The sequence below is a fragment of the Mauremys reevesii genome, linkage group 1 (assembly GCF_016161935.1).
Source record: "Mauremys reevesii isolate NIE-2019 linkage group 1, ASM1616193v1, whole genome shotgun sequence".
NCBI classification, from domain to species: Eukaryota; Metazoa; Chordata; order Testudines; family Geoemydidae; genus Mauremys; species Mauremys reevesii.
The window spans coordinates 38109850-38127357 of record NC_052623.1 but is presented as its reverse complement, the minus strand read 5'-3'; the positions used below and the strand labels follow the sequence as shown (position 1 = coordinate 38127357).

General features: G+C 48.7%; 1 protein-coding gene across 1 annotated transcript; it reads left to right on the top strand.

Annotated features, from left to right (window-relative positions):
• Positions 1–674: 674 nt before the first annotated feature.
• On the top strand, positions 675–7137 carry MMP7 (matrix metallopeptidase 7). Its single transcript, XM_039496957.1, has 6 exons — positions 675–815; positions 2609–2832; positions 2936–3084; positions 5374–5499; positions 5933–6094; positions 7008–7137. Exons 1-6 carry the CDS (start codon positions 708–710, stop codon positions 7028–7030), a joined length of 792 nt encoding a protein of 263 aa, XP_039352891.1. The 5' UTR covers positions 675–707; the 3' UTR covers positions 7031–7137.
• Positions 7138–17508: the final 10371 nt, after the last annotated feature.

Below are 17508 nucleotides of genomic sequence, written 5' to 3'. Positions count from 1 at the left end.
TGATGTAAAAAACCACTGAGATGCCCAATAACCTTCCTATATATAGAAGGACCAGATTCTGATCTCAATTAAATCTGGAGAAACCTCACTAACTTCAGTAAATTTACTCTGGATTTTCAATAACTTCGAGGTAAGTGATATCAGAATTTGGGCCAGAAAGCTTAAACAGAAACTTTTATAGTGGCAGGTATCACAAAGTATGTAGTTTTAAGTGATTTCACTCACATGGCACTAACACTCATTTAGTCACGTCCTCCGCAGTCAATCAATACATGCAGAGTATCAAGCCAGAAGAGTGTTGCAATGTGTGTTAATGGCACCAAGGAAATTTTGGGACGCTGAGATTGTACAGTAAGCATATTTATTGACTGAGGTTAAGAAAGCTAACTTCCCTGTGCCCCTGTGGTTTTAGCACCTGAATCGCATGAACGGGGAGATAAAGAAAGTTGGCTGCCTGCTGTGTCAGTGTGACATCAGCTGTGCTGTCAACAAAAAGATTTAGTTAATGTTTCTTCATTTACATTTTGGAATAAAGACACCTTAGAAGTGTTACCGCAAATAACAAAACCATAGAGGAAGCCTAAAAATGACTCACGCAATCTATTACCACACACAGCAGTAAGGCCTATATAAGCATTATAGCTGTGATCATTAGACACAGAAGACCTAAGATTTTCTCTTTTTAGCAGAGATCATTTGATAACACTATGAGATATATCCTACTCTGCGTTGCACTGTTCCTGCCTGGAAGTCTTGCTCTCCCAGTTTTGCCTAAGCCAGAGCCATGGAGCTCTGGAGACCTGAAGCGTATACAGGTATGTCATGAATGGGGCTGTAAGGGTGAACTGTGAATATGCTGCTTTTCCATTTTAAGTCTACATCCTAATTATTATATTTCTTTCTAGAGAGCATTTGACATCATTATATTTTTACCTTGGTGTTATGTAGTTGTTACAAGTCAGTTCACAAAAACTAGAAGGCATAAAGTAAAAATTTTGAAAGCGCCTAAGTGAAATTGCAAAAGTGAATTAGGGCCAGGTATTAAAGATATTTAGGTACCTAAAGATATGGACAGGCATCTAGTGGGACTTTCAAAGAAGCTTATAATAATTATATATATATATGAAATAAATTCCAAGAAAATGGAGTCTCTAAAACCAATGGGCCAAATTAAGGATTAATTTGATGTATGAGTGGGTATGTATTATATATATAACATTCCAGTAAGATAAAAATAATATGTTAATAATGATGGACTAAACTATTTTAGATGCATCTAACCATAGTTGTATCCAGTTCTCACATTTTTTTGAGAAGAGGCAAGACTAATTATATACACCACACTTGTTGGATTATTCTCTAGATTCTAATGCTCAGTGAACTCCCATTAAAATAAACAGGACCTCTTGCTTCAGTATCTTGCTATTATTGGACAAGGCTTTCTCTGTATATTTAATCTGTATTGTGGTGAGATGGCAGGCTGTTTAATAGTCATTGAAAGTGGTAGACTGAAGTGTGAAAAAAAATATTATAATTATCCATGATTAGAGTATAAAGTAACACCACCACCACCACAAATAAAATGTTGGGGGAGTTTTAGGAGAGGCAATTTCATTTTATTGTGGAGTAAAACCTATGTTAAAAAATATCCTCGGAGTCCACCGTTCTCACAAACCCTCTCTTTCTTGTAAGACCCATCATATAAAAAGGTACAGGATGATTTCACAGTAATGTTTATCAAAAATTGCCACAATGAATGATGATTTATTATTATTTTTATTAAGAACAAACAATATGATCCTTTGGTCCTACCCTCCACCTCCTCTTACTCTTATCTATTTTCAAGCCAAAAATACTGCTTGGTTACAGATAATTTTCTGGGAAGTCCATATATCCCAGGTCAAGCCTGTAGACCCCTATTTTTTTTTAATTAAAACTCTCTCTCTTTGCACATTAGTGGTTGATAGTTTAATTGTTCCTTTTTAAGAAGTTCATTGAGAATCTAGTTGCAAATGACATCTTATGATGTACATTTGAGAAATTGCTTATGCATGAATCTTTCCAGGCCTAAGAACCTAGGCACCCATTTCTCATTTACACCAATGCCTTTTTACACCACTTTGTAGGGTAAAGGGATCTGAAAATGGGTATAAATTTACACTCATTTTAATGTCCCTTTACACTGCCAATCTGTTATTATGAAAAGTCCTTAGTGTTAATAAGAATCAGACCCCCTGGACATTTACAAGTAATAATATAACCAATACCTGCACAGAACCCCTTCATGTATTTCATAAGAGAAAAAAGAATAGAGCCCTAAAGCATATGGATGTGAAGGAAGGTTAAGTACACAATTCTCAAAGGAGAAAGGTAGTGAATATTTTAACACCAATCTACATTTTTATTTTGTTCACATATATTAGAGAAGTGCCCTCATATCTGTCTACATTGTTTCCCTGTTTTGACAGATCACTGCAGGTTTCTAGGGGTGTAGTATAAGTCTACTCAAGGATCATCAGCTTATACTTGCTGACAAGCTGATTCTTAAAGGTATAAGAAAACACAACTGGAGATACACCCTGAGTCTAATGTTTCTTTTTATTTTCAGAATTACCTTGACAGGTTCTTTCCATCCATTAATAAAGCAGATGGCCGTACCTTAGAAGAGAAAATTAAAGAGATGCAGAAATTTTTCCACCTGACTGTAACAGGAAAATTTAATTCAGAAACAGAGGAAATGATGGATCAGCCAAGGTGTGGCATCCCCGATGTATTAGATTACAGCACATTTCCAGGAAGTCCAAGATGGAGGAAGAATTTGTTGACTTACAGGTTGGTTATATTTTACTTTTTGTGTATTTTGTTTTCTTTTAATGATGCCATATTATTCCATACCTTAAACTGACAATATTTTATTTTCTTGTGTTGCCAAAAGGATCCTTAACTATACACCTGATCTGCCTCGTTTTATGGTGGAGGAAGCAATCGAAAAGGCTTTTAAAGTGTGGAGTGACGTGACTCCACTGAAGTTTCAAAAAGTTGACAGGAGAGAAGCTGATATCCTGATTCGTTTTGCGCATGGTGGTGAGGCTGCTGCGAGATTTTTAAGAATCCATGAATTACATTTTATTTAAAGCTGAAGCTATGCTTTGAAAGCTTACATGTTTTCATAGCCAAAAATTGAAAAGAGAACAAATATTTTCATTCTGAGGTTATCCAATTTTTATCTTGTTCTGCAAGATAAAATATACAGTCAGTATAGCTATCAGGAGGTAGCCATGTTAATCTATATCCACAAAACCAACAAGGAGTCCGGTGGCACCTTAAAGACTAACAGATTTATTTGGGCATATAAGCTTTCATGGGTAAAAAAACCTCACTTCTTCAGATGCACCCAAATAAATCGGTCAGTATAACTGCCTCTCAAGGGAGGCATTGAGTTTATATATAACATTGATTACAAATATAAAATATTAGATAATATTTGATATCAATGTTAACTAATCAACCATCACAAAAATCCCTTGGGAGTTCGAACAGTAAAATTAGGAAAATAATATCTATTTACTTGATTGTAAACATACTCCTCTGCCATGAATATTAGTCCTATTTGTGAGCAAGCAAGGATTCTGCATGCCTATGTGGGGTTTAAACACCTTGGTCACATGCCTCATCCTAAAACAGAAACATACATTTTTTGCCTCTTTAGAGCCAAACACAAATAGAGCAGGGCTTCTTTCCACTGTAGTCCAAAGCAAAGGCAGAGAGTGTGGCTTGTTTTAGCCATGCTCAAAGCATAGGTCTAAATAGTGTCTCACTTCCAAGAAGTCTGAAAGAGGGAGAACGAAGGCATGCGCACACAAACACCCATGCACCCTGGTTCACCTCTCAGTGCTAGTCCTCCTCTTGGGCTTGTCTACACTAGGTACCTGCTTTGGTAGAGCTGTGTCCCTCAGTGGTGTGAAGGGCATCTATTCTGACCATTCTAGACCAGTGCTAGGTTAACAGGAGAATTCTCCTATCGACCTAGCTACCGCTAGAGCCCTGCACAGATACAAATTTATATCCGTGGATATAAATCGGTATCCGCGGAACCACAGGGCTGTCCCGGGAACCACAGCGGTGAAAGGAGTAGAAGGTGGGGCCCACGCCAGCAGCTCCTCCAGCGTGGCTGTACCACTCCCAGCTCTGCCTCTGTCCCTTCCACGCCGCTGTCTGCATCTCCTGTCTGGGGGTGTGCGTGCCACTTGAACACAAGAGTGCAACCAGCTGCTAGTGCCTGGTGCCCAACCCAGTGGGTGGGGCAGGAGTGGCACAATTGCACAGGAGGAGCTATCAGCAGGGGGCGCTGGCTCCTGGGAATGGTGGCCCCACGTTCTCCTTTCACTACTGCAGTTCTCAGGAGAGCCCTGCAATTCTGTGGATACTGATTTATATCCGCGGATAGCCGCATCAGCGGATATACATTTGTATCCGCGCAGGGCTCTGGCTACTGCCTCTTGGGGAGGCAGAGTACCTACACTGATGAGAGAACCTCTTCCATCAGCGTAGGTAGTGTCTACATTGAGGTGCTCCAGTGGCACAGCTGCAGCATTCTAAGTGTAGCCAGTTCCTTAGAGATTCATCCCCAAACATCCAATAACACAATAATCTTATATTGTCTTCCGGGTGATGAATTTTTCATAACTATCCTGCAAATCCTTGCACTCCAGGAGCAAGAAATTGTAGCCCTTCTTATAGGCAGAGGAGGAGAGTCAACCTTTTCCAGCCAACCTCTGGATGAGGGTCTGGATATCCCACATACTGTTATAGAAGAATCTAAGAAGATACCAGTGTACCAAGTGAGGTCTTCACTTTTTCAAAGCTGTGGTTACTGATAACATTCACTTGATGTATTATAAGTGGTGCAGATGGCATTATCTATAGTTATCATAGATACTGTTCATTGTAGGACCTTCAGATGCTTATAACTCTGCAAATCTTAAGCCATTCAGATATTTTCTTGCTGGGTGTCAGCCTCAGGCTGAACATTTTTATAAAGTTTCGATAAGATGATTCAGCCATTTCTGAGAACATGCCCTCAATAACACAGAAGTCCTGTGGGGAAAATATAGTATGCGATCATGTAATTAAAAAACGTAGCATAATGCATACACACACAGGAGCTGAATTCATTGCATAGGCAATCTTAAGTATGGCATTTCCTACCTTCTGAATGCTTGACTTTGCAACATTACCATTATTTTAGTGTCATTTTTAATGTAATGTAATCTACAATTAATAAAAGCAAACTCTAAACTTCAAGATGTGGAATTCAATGTTTAAAATGCATCACTCTGTCAACTGATGACATTCAATTCTTTTCACATGCAGCACATGGCGACTCATACCCCTTTGATGGAAGAGGGGGAGTACTGGCCCATGCCTTTGCACCTGGCTCAGGGTTAGGAGGAGATGCTCACTTTGATGAGGGCGAGAAGTGGTCACAAGATCATATAGGTAAAGTATTCCATGTACCCGTCACAACAATTTCAGCTCCTTCTAAACAAAACCCTGGTGTTTGCAACATACTTACATTTACCTACCATAATAGGCATGTAGGGCCTGAGGAGCTCAAAGCACTTTACAAAGGTCGGCAAGCAATATTATCCTATTTTTATAGATGAGGCACAGAAGCTTTAAGTGATTTGCTCATGGTCAAAAGATGAGTCGGGAATAGATTTCAGGTTTCCTGACTCTCATTCCTGGGCTCTGCACTATTCTTCCTAAAACATGTGGACATACATATTGTAATTAAATGGGAGAGCAAGTAAAAATAAATTAAACTTATTGGATTTCATCACAATGGAAAGAAAGATGCAAATTCCCCTAGTTGTGATGCTCTGTTCCCTTATGTGTTAACAATTTTTTCCCTCTTTTTTCTATATTTTAGGAACAAATTTGTTCCTTGTTGCTGCACATGAATTTGGTCATTCTTTGGGACTTGGTCATTCAAACGTTCAAGGTGCTCTGATGTACCCTATCTATCACTACTGGAACCCAGACACCTTCAGACTTCCAGCTGATGACAGACAAGGAATTCAGAAATTATACGGTAATTTCAGTGTGAGATGTTAATTTTGATATACAAAATTACCAACAAAGGGACAGATTTTGCCACACTTTACACTGAGAAGTACCTTACTCAGCAGCCCCATTGATTTGAATGGCCTACTCTCAGGGCAGGTCTACACTAAGGGCGGGGGTCAAACTAGGGTACGCAAGTTCAGCTACGTGAATAGTGTAGCTGAATTCGAAGTACCCTAGTTCGAACTACTCACCCGTCCAGATGCCGCGGAATCGAAGTCCGTGGCTCCAAGGTCGACTCCGCCACCGCCATTTGCAGTGGTGGAGTACCGGAGTCGACCGCGGCGCTTCCGGAGTTCGAACTATCGCGTCCAGATTAGACGCAATAGTTCGAACTCCGAGAAGTTGAACTCACCGCGTCGACCCGGCTGGTAAGTGTAGACTAGCCCTCAGAGAATCAAAATTTAGACCAAGACAACGTAATTCACTTTATACCTCCCACCCACGCTTTCTGGAGTCTGAGAGCAACGTCTCCATATTGCAACAAAAGCTAATAGAGTTGGAGAGCCTGGCAGACTATGTGTTTCCTGCACACCAGTGCCTTGCAGAAATCAATGAGGATGACATTCTGCTAACCATCTACTACTGAGTAGTACCTTGCTCTGCTGAAAAGGCCATTGAAATCAGTAGGACTACTAGCTGAATGAGAGATTGCTCAATGTAAGTATGGCAGAATCTGGCCCTCACTTCACTGCTCATGGAGTCAGGTACTACGCACTGTGAGTTACAGTGGCAAAACTGCACCCTAAACCAATGAGAAAATCTTGCCTGCAGCACTTGTGTGGACATTCCCTTCTATGGGACACTTCTCAAAGTGTATATTTCTCTATATTTTGTCTCTTAAACAAATACCTTAATGTTTCCATATTTCTATTCCACAGGCCGCAAAAGTGAAAACTTCTAAAGAACCATGGTGTGTTTAAAAAGAATGAAGAATTCACACCAGAAATGTTTCATTTTATTTCTTCAGTGAATTAAAATTGCAAATGTTTAAGAGCAATTTCTGCTCCCATACATTTACTGAGATTTGAAAACCTCTTTAAATTTATTCAGTAGTTTCTGTGAAAATAAAAATTCTCCCAGCACTATTCTGCCTCCTGCATTCCTGTCTGTCCTAATCTCTGGTGGGCTGCATTTCACTGATGGGTTCAGTGACTCCTGTATGTACAATGCATATACGCAGGACAAAATTCTCAGTTGGGTGTTTGAAATGCATCTAATTCCATGGTTTAGGCTCTTTGTTCCCAGTCCACTCTCTTCTCCCTGTCCCTGTCCCGTCCCTGTCCCTTCCCCCTCCCTGCCCTGTTCATACCCAGACTCAGAGTACCTTCCATACAACCCAGCAGAAGGCTGTAAGACGATGCAGTGTACACAACCAATCCCCACTTCAGAAGGGTTGGATCCCCACACAGAGGGTCTCTCCCTCTGCCCCCAAATCCCATGGAGATCTGAGAGGCCAGTTCTGTTTAAGTACTTAGGGGATAAGACCTCACTCACTGCAGAACTTGAATGCTTCTCAGGTACTTAAATATGGAGATCACAATTATGGTAACCCACCCTGTAGTGAGGGCCGCCTGGCTCGGCGGGGCTCTGAGAGAGAGGAGACCAGCAAACAGCTTGGGCAGTGGGTGAGCCCACCCAGCCACGCGGAGTGTCCCCGCCCCCCCCCCCCGTCAAGGGGGCGGGGGCGGACAGGAAGCTCATCCCCCCCCCTCTCCCTCAGTTAGAGCCCAGCGGCCGGAGAGACGTTCGCTCCTGTTCAGGCTCCTGACTGCCGAGGCAAGGTACCCAAGGTACCGGGACGCGATGATCCCCCAAGCCCCTACCCGAGCGTACAGACGGACGAGAACCGAGCCAGCAGGTACCCAGAGGTGGACTGGAGGAGTGCCCGAGGCCTGGTGCCCGAGGCTGCCCGGCTGTCCCGAGGAGCCCCAGAGGAGCAGCCCAGAGGAGCAGCTCGACGAGACCGCTTTCAGCTCACCGAGGAGCCCCCGCTGCCGAGGCAGGCGCCGAGCAGGAGACGAGAGAGAGAGCCCGGAGATGGAATGGAGCTCGGCTGAGGGCCCTGTCCGCCCCGGGCACTGACAACTAACGTGCGTGCGTGACCAGTGTTGTGCGGCCACTGCAGCGTGTTAGGGCCCGGGCTGGGACACAGAGGCGTGGAGGGGGCCCAGGGCCCCTGCCTGGCCCCCAGCCCACCCCACTCCCCCAGGCCTGGTGGCAGCAGCCCCTCCTACCAGGAGGCACCTGGCGCTGCCCTTAGCCTGCACTGCCACAGCTCTGTTCTCTGTTCCTGGGCCCTGAGCCTTGAGCTAGAGCCTGTGTTGCTGCCTGCCCCCCCTGAGCCTGGGCCTTGCTCCTCCTGATGCCGCTGCTGCTCTCCTCTGCTCCTGACCTGCCTTGAACTATAGTTAGATACCACCCTCCCCCCTTACTGATTACCTGAACAGATGGGCTCAGATCCTGAGACAAGGACCTGAGCCCTGGATTTTGTGTTGTTGGCCCCTGAGACTGGGGGGCTGTACTCTACTGTGATTATTAGGCAGCCTCTGATCCTGATGCAAGGACCTGAGCCCTGAACTGTACTCAGCCCTCAGCTCCTGGACCAAGGACCTGAGCCTTTGTGTATTGTGGCACCCTGATGCCTGGTTGAGGCTTCTGGGCTTCCTAGTTGCTCAGCTGTTGCTCAGTTGACCTGCCCCCACTTGGACTGGGGCTGGTTGTTGCTCCTTGCTCCACTGGGGACTGCTGCTGGGCTTACTGACCACGTGCTGTGTTGAGGAGCTGAGCTGCTGAGGTGTTGCTGTGCTGTTGCTGCCCTGACTGCTGGTGCTGGCTTATTGAGCTGTGATTGTGTGCTCAGCCCTGCCTGAGGGTCTGAGCTAGAACTGTTGTGCTGGCGCCCTGCTGCTGAGCTCTGGCTGGGCTCCCTGCTCCTGCTTGCCTGGTGTGCTGGGCTGCCCCCTCCCTGAGAAGATCTGGGCTCTGCCCGGCTGGAGGCTGCTCCGCCTGGCTTGGGGCTTGGGCCTGGGCCTGGCCCCAACCTGCGAGCCCCCTGCCACCTGCTGTCTGTCCCTGTCTGACTGGGCTGGCTGCTCATAGCTGCTGCTGCAGGGACCTGTGTGCCTGCTTTGTCTTGAGGGGCAGAACCCAGAACCCCTGTGGGACTTCAGACTGTGAGACCCGGCGGGCTGAGAGCCCTGCCTGAGGCCGGCCACGAGAACACCCACACTCCATTTTTATCTACTCCTTAATCAGGCAGGCTCCTGTTGAAGTCCGGACAAGATAAAAAAAAGAGTCAAGGCCTCAGAAAATAGCCTATTGCAGCAATCCCAAATGTTTGAAACCTGAGCCACCCTTCAGGAAAAGGAAAGTAATCACACATTGTGACACAGCGGCCCTGTCATGATACTGGATTATAGGCAGTCAGGCCCAGTGGTCGGAGCAGGAGTCAGACCTAGTGAGAGTCCAAATGCCAGAGCCCAAGGTCAAGGCAGAGTCAGAGCCAGAGATCAGAGCCAAAGGTCAGAACTGAAGGCAGAGTCCAAATGCCATCGCCAAGGGTCAAGACAGAACCAGAACCAGGGCTAAGCATCAGAACCAGATTCCATGGAGTCAGGGAAGGCAGGAGCAGGGCTGGTACCAAGGCAGGAGCAAGACTGGGACAGGACAGGAACAAGGCCGGGTGCAGGGCAGGGTCTAGCTTGGAGCAGTGCCAAAGCAAGTCAGGAGCATGGGTTGGAGTGAGGTGAGCACAGGGAGGCACAGCATCTGTGGGCATGTACATTGATCCTCTATAGCTGCTGGGCTTAAAAGCAAGTCACCTGACTGCTTTAGCCAATCGGGTGGTTCTGCTGTGCTCATTGGCTGCCTGGTGACCGGGCAGGCACAGCTGCAGGTCCTGACTTCTAACAGACCCATTGGGGCCAGCTGGCAAAGGTTTCACTACTGTAGGTCACCAACTCCTATCAGGCCTGACAAGCTCACTAACCTAACACTCTGCTTTCATGTCCCACAAGGGACATGTGATGTGTCTAATAAAAGCTTACATCATACTGATCCTTCTAATTGTTGTGAGATGTATGTACAGATGAAATTTAAGGCAGTACGTATATGTACTGAAAATATGTCTTTGATAATCCTGCCTGGGCCACAGTCTCTAACAGGTATTGCCACACAAAGGGATGTAGATTCACCTATCTACTGTGATAGACTCAGGCCAGTTGAGAACAGCAGAGTAGTCCTGTCCGCCCACTGCTAAAGGACCTCCCCCCAGCCTAAGGGGAGGATCCACAGGTCTTTGATACCAAATAAATGCGTGGGACAACTAATAAAAAAAAAAAACACAGGATCAGGAGTGAGGTCATAGGGCTAAACGAAGGGAACCTGATGGGGATACCGAGCAGAGAACCCCAGACAACGCCCACTGCTCCTCAAAGGCGTCAAGGGAGCCAGCGGACGCTGCCCAGAGGAACTCTGCCCGGATGCATGAACAGATGGAGGAGCGGAAATAGACCCCACAGTCGCAGTAAATCCCGTCAGCCAACCTCCTCTCCCTGGTTTTGTAGATGGCTAGTTTGGCCAGGGCTAAGAGGAGGTTGATAACGAGATCCCACGACTTTGTGGGGCCATGGTTGGGGAGTGCATAGATGAACAGGTGAGGGGAAAAGTGCAACCAAAAACGCAATAAGAGATCTAAGAGGAGCCGGAATAGGGGCTGCAACCTGGAGCACTCTAGATAAATGTGCACCAGGGTTTCCTTCATGCCGCAAAAGGGGCAAGTGTTTGCGACAGGGGTAAACCGCGCCAAAGTACACGCCCGTGCTCATGGCCCTGTGAAGGAGCCACCAACTGATATCCCCAGCGGCCCATGGGACCAGGGCGGAGTACAAGCTGGCCCACTGGGGCTTCTCACCCTCGAGAGGTGGCAGGAGGTCCCGCCACTTTGTGTTGGGGCGGGACGCGAGGGTGAGGAAGTGAAGAGTGTGGAGCACGAGCATGTACAGATGTTTCCTTGGCGCGGTCTGAAAAAGAACCGGCTGCAGGTCGAGCAGCCAGCTCACAGTGAAAAGGCGGGGTTGGGGGGCGGTTGGGTCCATGGGGCAGGGGCCCGATGAAAAGGTCCACAGGGCCTGGGGTGGAGGGTGGGCGGGGTGTGCCCTCTCACAGGACCCGGTCGAGGTTGGCCTGAGCAGCGGGCGATAAAGTGGCCTTCACCTCCTGAAGTACTCGCTGGGGAGTGCGAGGTCTGGAGAGCCCCATGCACCGGGCGAGCGTCAGGGGATCCAGCCAGTCTCCCCGGTCGTAGTCCAGGAGGTCTCTGACCCTGGTGACTTCTGCCAAGACCAGCCTCTGGCGCACCGCGGGGGACTCCGCCACCTGCACATGGAGCTGGGGGTTGTGTAGCAGGGGCTCCGTGAGGGGATCAGCCCCCACGGTGGCCGCCATGGACCTGGTAATTGAAAACAGCTTCCAGGTCTGGAGGAGGTCTTGGTAGAAGACCGGCAGCCCAGAGAGGTCTCATGGAAGACCTCTCGGATGGAGAGATCGTATCAGAGCCCTCGGAAGCAGCGCAGAAAGGCGTGCGCCAATATGCTCCACACCGGACTACCCGCACCATAAAGAAGCCGCTGCAGGGCCTGGAGGCAGAAGACATGGACCTGAGTGCGCAGGCACTTCAGACCCTGCCCTCCCTCCTCCAGGGGCAGGTGGAGGGCCCCTGCAGAGACCCAGTGCGTTCCTGGCCAAAAGAACTCCAGAATCACCGTCCGGAGGTTGGCCAGGAAACCCGGGGCCGGGACCAGGGTGTTGAGCTGGTACCAGAGCATGGACAGGACTAGCACCAGTGTCCTCCCTTGGAGGGAAAGGCACCAGAGTAGTCCTGTCCATTTCCAGAGCGGCTCCATCACCCTGCCCTCTAAGCCATGCCAGTTCTCCGGCTGAGACAGATGTGTGGCAGAAAGGTAAACGCCGAGATAGAACTTCATCAGGCATAGCTGTGGTCTCTCCTCTGTTCTGGGGAGGCAGGGGCCTGGGGTGTAGAGACAGTCAGGAATAGAGACCTCTCAGGGTCAGACCCATGACTTATCTTGGATTCTGGTGAGGCAGCCATGGACCAACCTGGCTGGAACTGACTCAGCAGGAGGGCAATGAACTGAGGGGAGAATTTGGGTCTCCACAGCAGGCGGGAATAGCAGAGCTCCCCTGGCATTGGGAGGAAGATTCCTTTTGCTTAGTTAATACATCACTGTTGGTCTTAACATTGAAACCTCGGGGTCTGGGTCTTGCAGGTGCAGCAGAAGTGTGACCCAGCTCTGTCTAACCTGGTCGGCAAAATAGGCCTTCCATTTTCTCTTTGTCAAGCGGGCCAGGCTGCCAAATAGGACAAAGGTCAATGAATGAAGAGCATCATCCTCCTACAGCCAAGAAAGCCCCGCAAGTTAGCAAGTTGGTAACTAAGGGACAATCACATCATGCACCTCACACAGCCACCTCTTCTATGAGAAAGTAGAGTGATTCCAACTACAGCTAGTTGGAAAAACTTTAACCAATTTTTTGTTCGAATTTGCTGATTCCTCAAAATATTTTAGAGACTGTTCAATTTTGATGACATTCCTCCAAAAGCCAGGCAGGGGTCCTTAGAAACCTACCTGGTGTCTTGCCAGTGCACCCATCCAGCTCCTTGGCAGCCAATCTAGCAGGCTGACTGGGAACATGGGCTTCCAGGCCCCCAGCTTCTGGGACCCTGGGAGTCCTGGCTCTCAAATTTGCAATTCCCTGGCACCTCTAGCTCCTCAGAGTTTCCCAGGTTTCCAGCACCGGGATAGTCTGAGAGCAGACTGCCCTGGGCCAAGGTTTCCAATAGAGCTCGGTTGAGAATAGTAATTCTGTTTCACAAAGAGTTTTGAAGTTTGGGGAAAGGGGTTCCCACAAATAGGAACAAAACCAAAATTTGAAATCTCAAAATTCTCTGCAAAACGGAATTATCATTCCAACCCTCTCACATAAAAATGGTATAGAGCAGGCCCAACACTCTATTGTACTCTGTAACCCCCTTTTCATGGTTATCTAGCTACCTAATCTAGTATTCAGACTTTCTTTGAGGTTCTCAGTGGAAATATAGAAGAAAAGAAGAGTGAGACTGTGGGAGCAAGGATGTCATCCCCACCCTCCTAATGTTCTCCTCCTTGTAGCACGGCACAGACTCACCCCTGCGGCGCCTCCTGCTGGTCATCATTGGGAATTAGCTTCTTCAACCCAGGAGCGCCCTCTGCAGGCCGGTGATCCGCTTGCCGTTGGCCCCCGTGTCCCTCCCAGGACCCCGGTGCCCTTGTCTCAGGGTTCTGCCTCCTGCAGTACTCCACAGTCTCACTGCGTTCCCCCCCACCCCCCGGGGAACCCCCATCCCCTATCCCCACGTTGCCTCAGTCGTGGCTACTGCCAGTCTCTGTTTAGCCCCCACATCCTGGAGCAGACTGCAGTCTATCAGCCGATCATCACAGGCAACAAGGGGTTTGGACTGGCTGCCTTTACCCACCCTCCGGCTGCCCCTCTGCAAGCCCAATACCTAGAAGGCCTAGAACTAGGTCCTGCAGCCTGGGGAGTTGCTGGCCTAGGGCTTCCCAACTCCTAAGGCCTTTCCCCAGCCCTGCCTCTCTCTAGGTCCCCTGGGTGAGTTCCCCAGCAGCCAGGCCTGTCTCCCTCTCAAGTCAGAGAGAGACTGCTCCCTCTGGCTTCCCTGGCCTTCTTATAAGACCCAGTTGCTTAGTTTGGGGCATGGCCCCAGCTGCAGCCACTTCCCCTAATCAGCTGAGGTTTTACTCCTTTGCCGAGCCCCAGCAGGGCTTTTCCAACCCCTTCCGGGCTGGAGCAGGTGTTCACCCCACTACACTCCTCCATAAAACACCTCTCTTCCCTGGGGCCTAAAATCTCTTCACTCTGACATGAGCAATGCCCAGGCAGTCCACATCACACATTGTAAATGGAGTCTAATCAAGATCAGTTGAACTGGGGTTGGAGAGTTCTGTTCACATACATTGTCAAAGTAGGTCCGGATCTGTTGGGTGAGGTCTCTGAAGGAAGAACCTACATCCTTCTCCTTCAGGACTTTGGCTGGTGCTTTCATGCTCTCGCCAATGACTTCAGAACTGAAAGTGTCATTTAAGGCCCTGCTCAGTATGTCCAGAAGAAACTTTTTGTGCTTTTTCACCTGTACAAACATATGATATTAAAGAACACTTATCACTGATCACACTTCTAATAAGTTTTCTTTAGCAGTTATGAAGCTGTGGGAATTTCATCTACCTCCACCCCCAGAGACCTACCGCTATATTTCAGACCAGGTGCTAGCTACAATGAGCCCAACTCAGGGCCATAATACACCTGTGTAATCCTATTATTAGATTCCTAGTTACTTAGATTCCAAGGCCAAAAGGGACCATTGTGATTATCCAGTCTGACCTCCTGCATAACATAGAACTTCCCCAAAATAGTCTCTGTTTGAACCAGAGTGTATCTTGATTTTAAAATAGCTAGTGACAGAGAATCCACCACAACCCTCGGTAAATTGTTCGAATGGTTAATTAAAATTACCATTAAAAATGTATGCCTTATTACCAGTCTGAATTAATCTAGCTTCATTTTTCCCCATTGAATCATGTTATACCTTTGTTTGCCAACGTGAAGAACCCATTATCAAAATTTGTTCCCCATGTGAGTAGTTATAGACTGTCCTCAAGTCACTCCTTAACCTTCTCTTTGTAAAGCTAAATAGATTGAGCTCCTTGAGTCTATCACTAAAGGAGTAAGTAAGAGGTGCGGACTCACCCCTGCAGCACCTCCTGCTGGTGACTTCCAGGAATTAGCTCATTCCAGCTCCGGAGCACCTCTGCAGGCTGGTGATCCGCCTGTCCTCTGGCCCCCGTGTCCCTCCCTGGACTCCGGTGCCCCTTTAACTAGGGTGCTCCCCCCGCCAGCAGTACCCCCACAATTCTGGGTCTCCCCATTCCAGGGGAACCCCCACCCACTATCCCCACTTCGTCTCAGAATATGGCTACTGCAAGTCACCATCTAGCCCCGGCTCCCTGGGGCAGACTGTAGCATACACACCATTCAACACTGGCAAAGCAGGGTTTGGACCCACTGCCTTTGCCTACCCCTGGGCTGCCCCAGTACCTGTTGGCCTTATGCTAGGCCGCAGCCTGGGGCTTTCCAGGCTGGAGCACCCCAGCTCCTCTGCCTTTCCCCAGCCCTGCGCCACTCAGGTACCCTGTGTCTAGCTCCCTGCAGCCAGGCCCTTCTCCCTCTACAGGCAGAGGGAGACAGACTGGCTCCCTGCCTCTTATAGGAGCCAGCTGAGCCTACACTCCCCAATCAGCCCAGGCTTTTTGTCCCAGCCACAGCCCTCTCCTGGGCTATTTTTAACCCCTTCAGGGCAGGAGCGCTCTGTATCCCTGGGCTGCCCTGCTGGCTGGAGCGCTCCCCCCTTTCTCTGGCTGCCTTGCTGGCTGGAACTCTTTCTCCCTTTCTGAGCTGCTGCTGGCTGGAGTGCTCCTTCCCTGGACTGCTGCTGAGTGCGGGGTCGAGAAGGCCTTGCTGGCTAGCCCTCACTCCCCCACCTTGGAGGGAGAAGCAAGGACCCCACCACCACCACTACAATCCTTCCTGCCTGGCCACCAGGGTTGCTGGGGCTGCTGCTGCTGGCGCTGTTTGCCCTGGGGAGCTGCTGGAGCCTAGAGGAGGAAGAAGAGGACTGAGAAGACCACCGGCTGCTGAGGGAGCGCACGGGACTCTGGAAACCACTGTGGAGGGGGCCATCAAAGACTGAGTAACTCTTTAACTGTGCTTTAGTGATGGGGGTTTAGTCTGTGTTTGTGGGGGCACAGGGGGTGTGGCGTGGAGCCTGCCGCCTGGTCCATCTATTCCCCACCCCAACCATCACCGTTGCCCCCTCCACCACCCCCGCAGGCCACTTACCATCTGCCTTGGTTTCTACCTCTGGGACTCAGCTGCTCGCCTGGCCTGCCACGCCCTATTGCCACTGTTTGGGCCTCCAGCAGCAGCCAGCCCCATATTGACTTTGCACAAGTGCTCATGGGTGCACGCACCCCCCTCCCCCGAACTGACCCCTTCCCCTCTGCACCAGGCCCCCTAGCTTTGCCTCTTGTTGCCTGCCCCGTTTGCCCCTCGTAGCCTTCCCCCTGCCCAGCTTCAGTTTGTTTGCCTGCCCCGCCCGTCTCCCTTTGCAACTTTGTTTGTCCTGCCCCAGCTCTGAAGCTAGCCCCTTGGTCCCTCTGCCCCACTCCCAGCCTGGTTGCTCCCCTCCCTCTGCGGCCCCTCACCCTGATTAACCCCTCCCCTCATGTGCCCATGCCCCCTTCGGTGAGCTTGTGCTTCTCCCCTGTTTGGCCTAGTGCATTGTGTGCAGCCTCTGTAAACTCTGAACAACTATTTCCCTTGGTTTCTCTAGTTATGCTGCATTCTATTCAGTATTCTCTCTTATCTTCTCAGGCGCCCCATAGACTAAATTTCCCAGGCCTCTTACAGCCATTTGACAGATAATGCTGTTCCTATCATGTGACCTTTCTTCCAAGATGTGTAAGACAGACTTAAGGAACTTCTTCTCCCTGAGCATGGGATCACTCATTAGCTGAAATAAAATCAACATGTCCATTAGCCCCAATATGATCATTAAGATTGGGAATATAATTTGAGCAGACATGGAATACACTAAAACCAACAATGAGTCCTCCTACACCCACAGTCTCGTGGATATAGACTAATATGGCTACCCCTCTGATACTTGGCACATAATACACTGTAACTTTATTATTCCACACAAATGAGAAATGTCTTAAAAACATGGCACTTTCCTTTTGGGCACTATAATAGGGATCCACTCACCTCTTGAGAGCCTCTTAGTGGCTGGATATGGTACCACAGTCCTTTTCTCACCCCGGTGCATCCTGCCAGCCAACCTCAGTGAGTCTTCTGTGGCTCAGGCCTCTGACTGAGTCCCAAAATCCAAATGACTCCCTTCTGGGGTAGTCAAGAACAGTCCCATTGCCCTCACAAGGGTCTCCAGCCCCAACTCTGGGTCCTTTAAATTCTGCCCTTTGTTCAAGCTCTCAATAACATTGTCCCCTTCATGGGGCTTATGCCACTGTAGATGGCAGGGGAACCTGGGCCTGCCCATAACTCTGGGTTCCAAACCATTAATCCTATAAACAGTAGCTAGGCACTGCTTAATTTCAGTTCATTGTTACTTCTTCTCTGGGCTTCTTCCTACCAACCACTTTTAGCTTCACCCTCACCTCAGGGTTAAAGTTCTTAGGGACTTTCTTCCTGCAAACCCAGCTTAAGCAAATGCTGCCAGAATCAAAC

Coding starts and splice junctions, on each gene's coding strand:
- MMP7 (XM_039496957.1), top strand. CDS start 708: ATGAGATATATCCTACTCTGCGTTGCACTGTTCCTGCCTGGAAGTCTT. Junction 2,833..2,935: donor AAGAATTTGTTGACTTACAG/GTTGGTTATATT, acceptor TGTTGCCAAAAG/GATCCTTAACTATACACCTG. Junction 5,500..5,932: donor GTGGTCACAAGATCATATAG/GTAAAGTATTCC, acceptor TCTATATTTTAG/GAACAAATTTGTTCCTTGTT.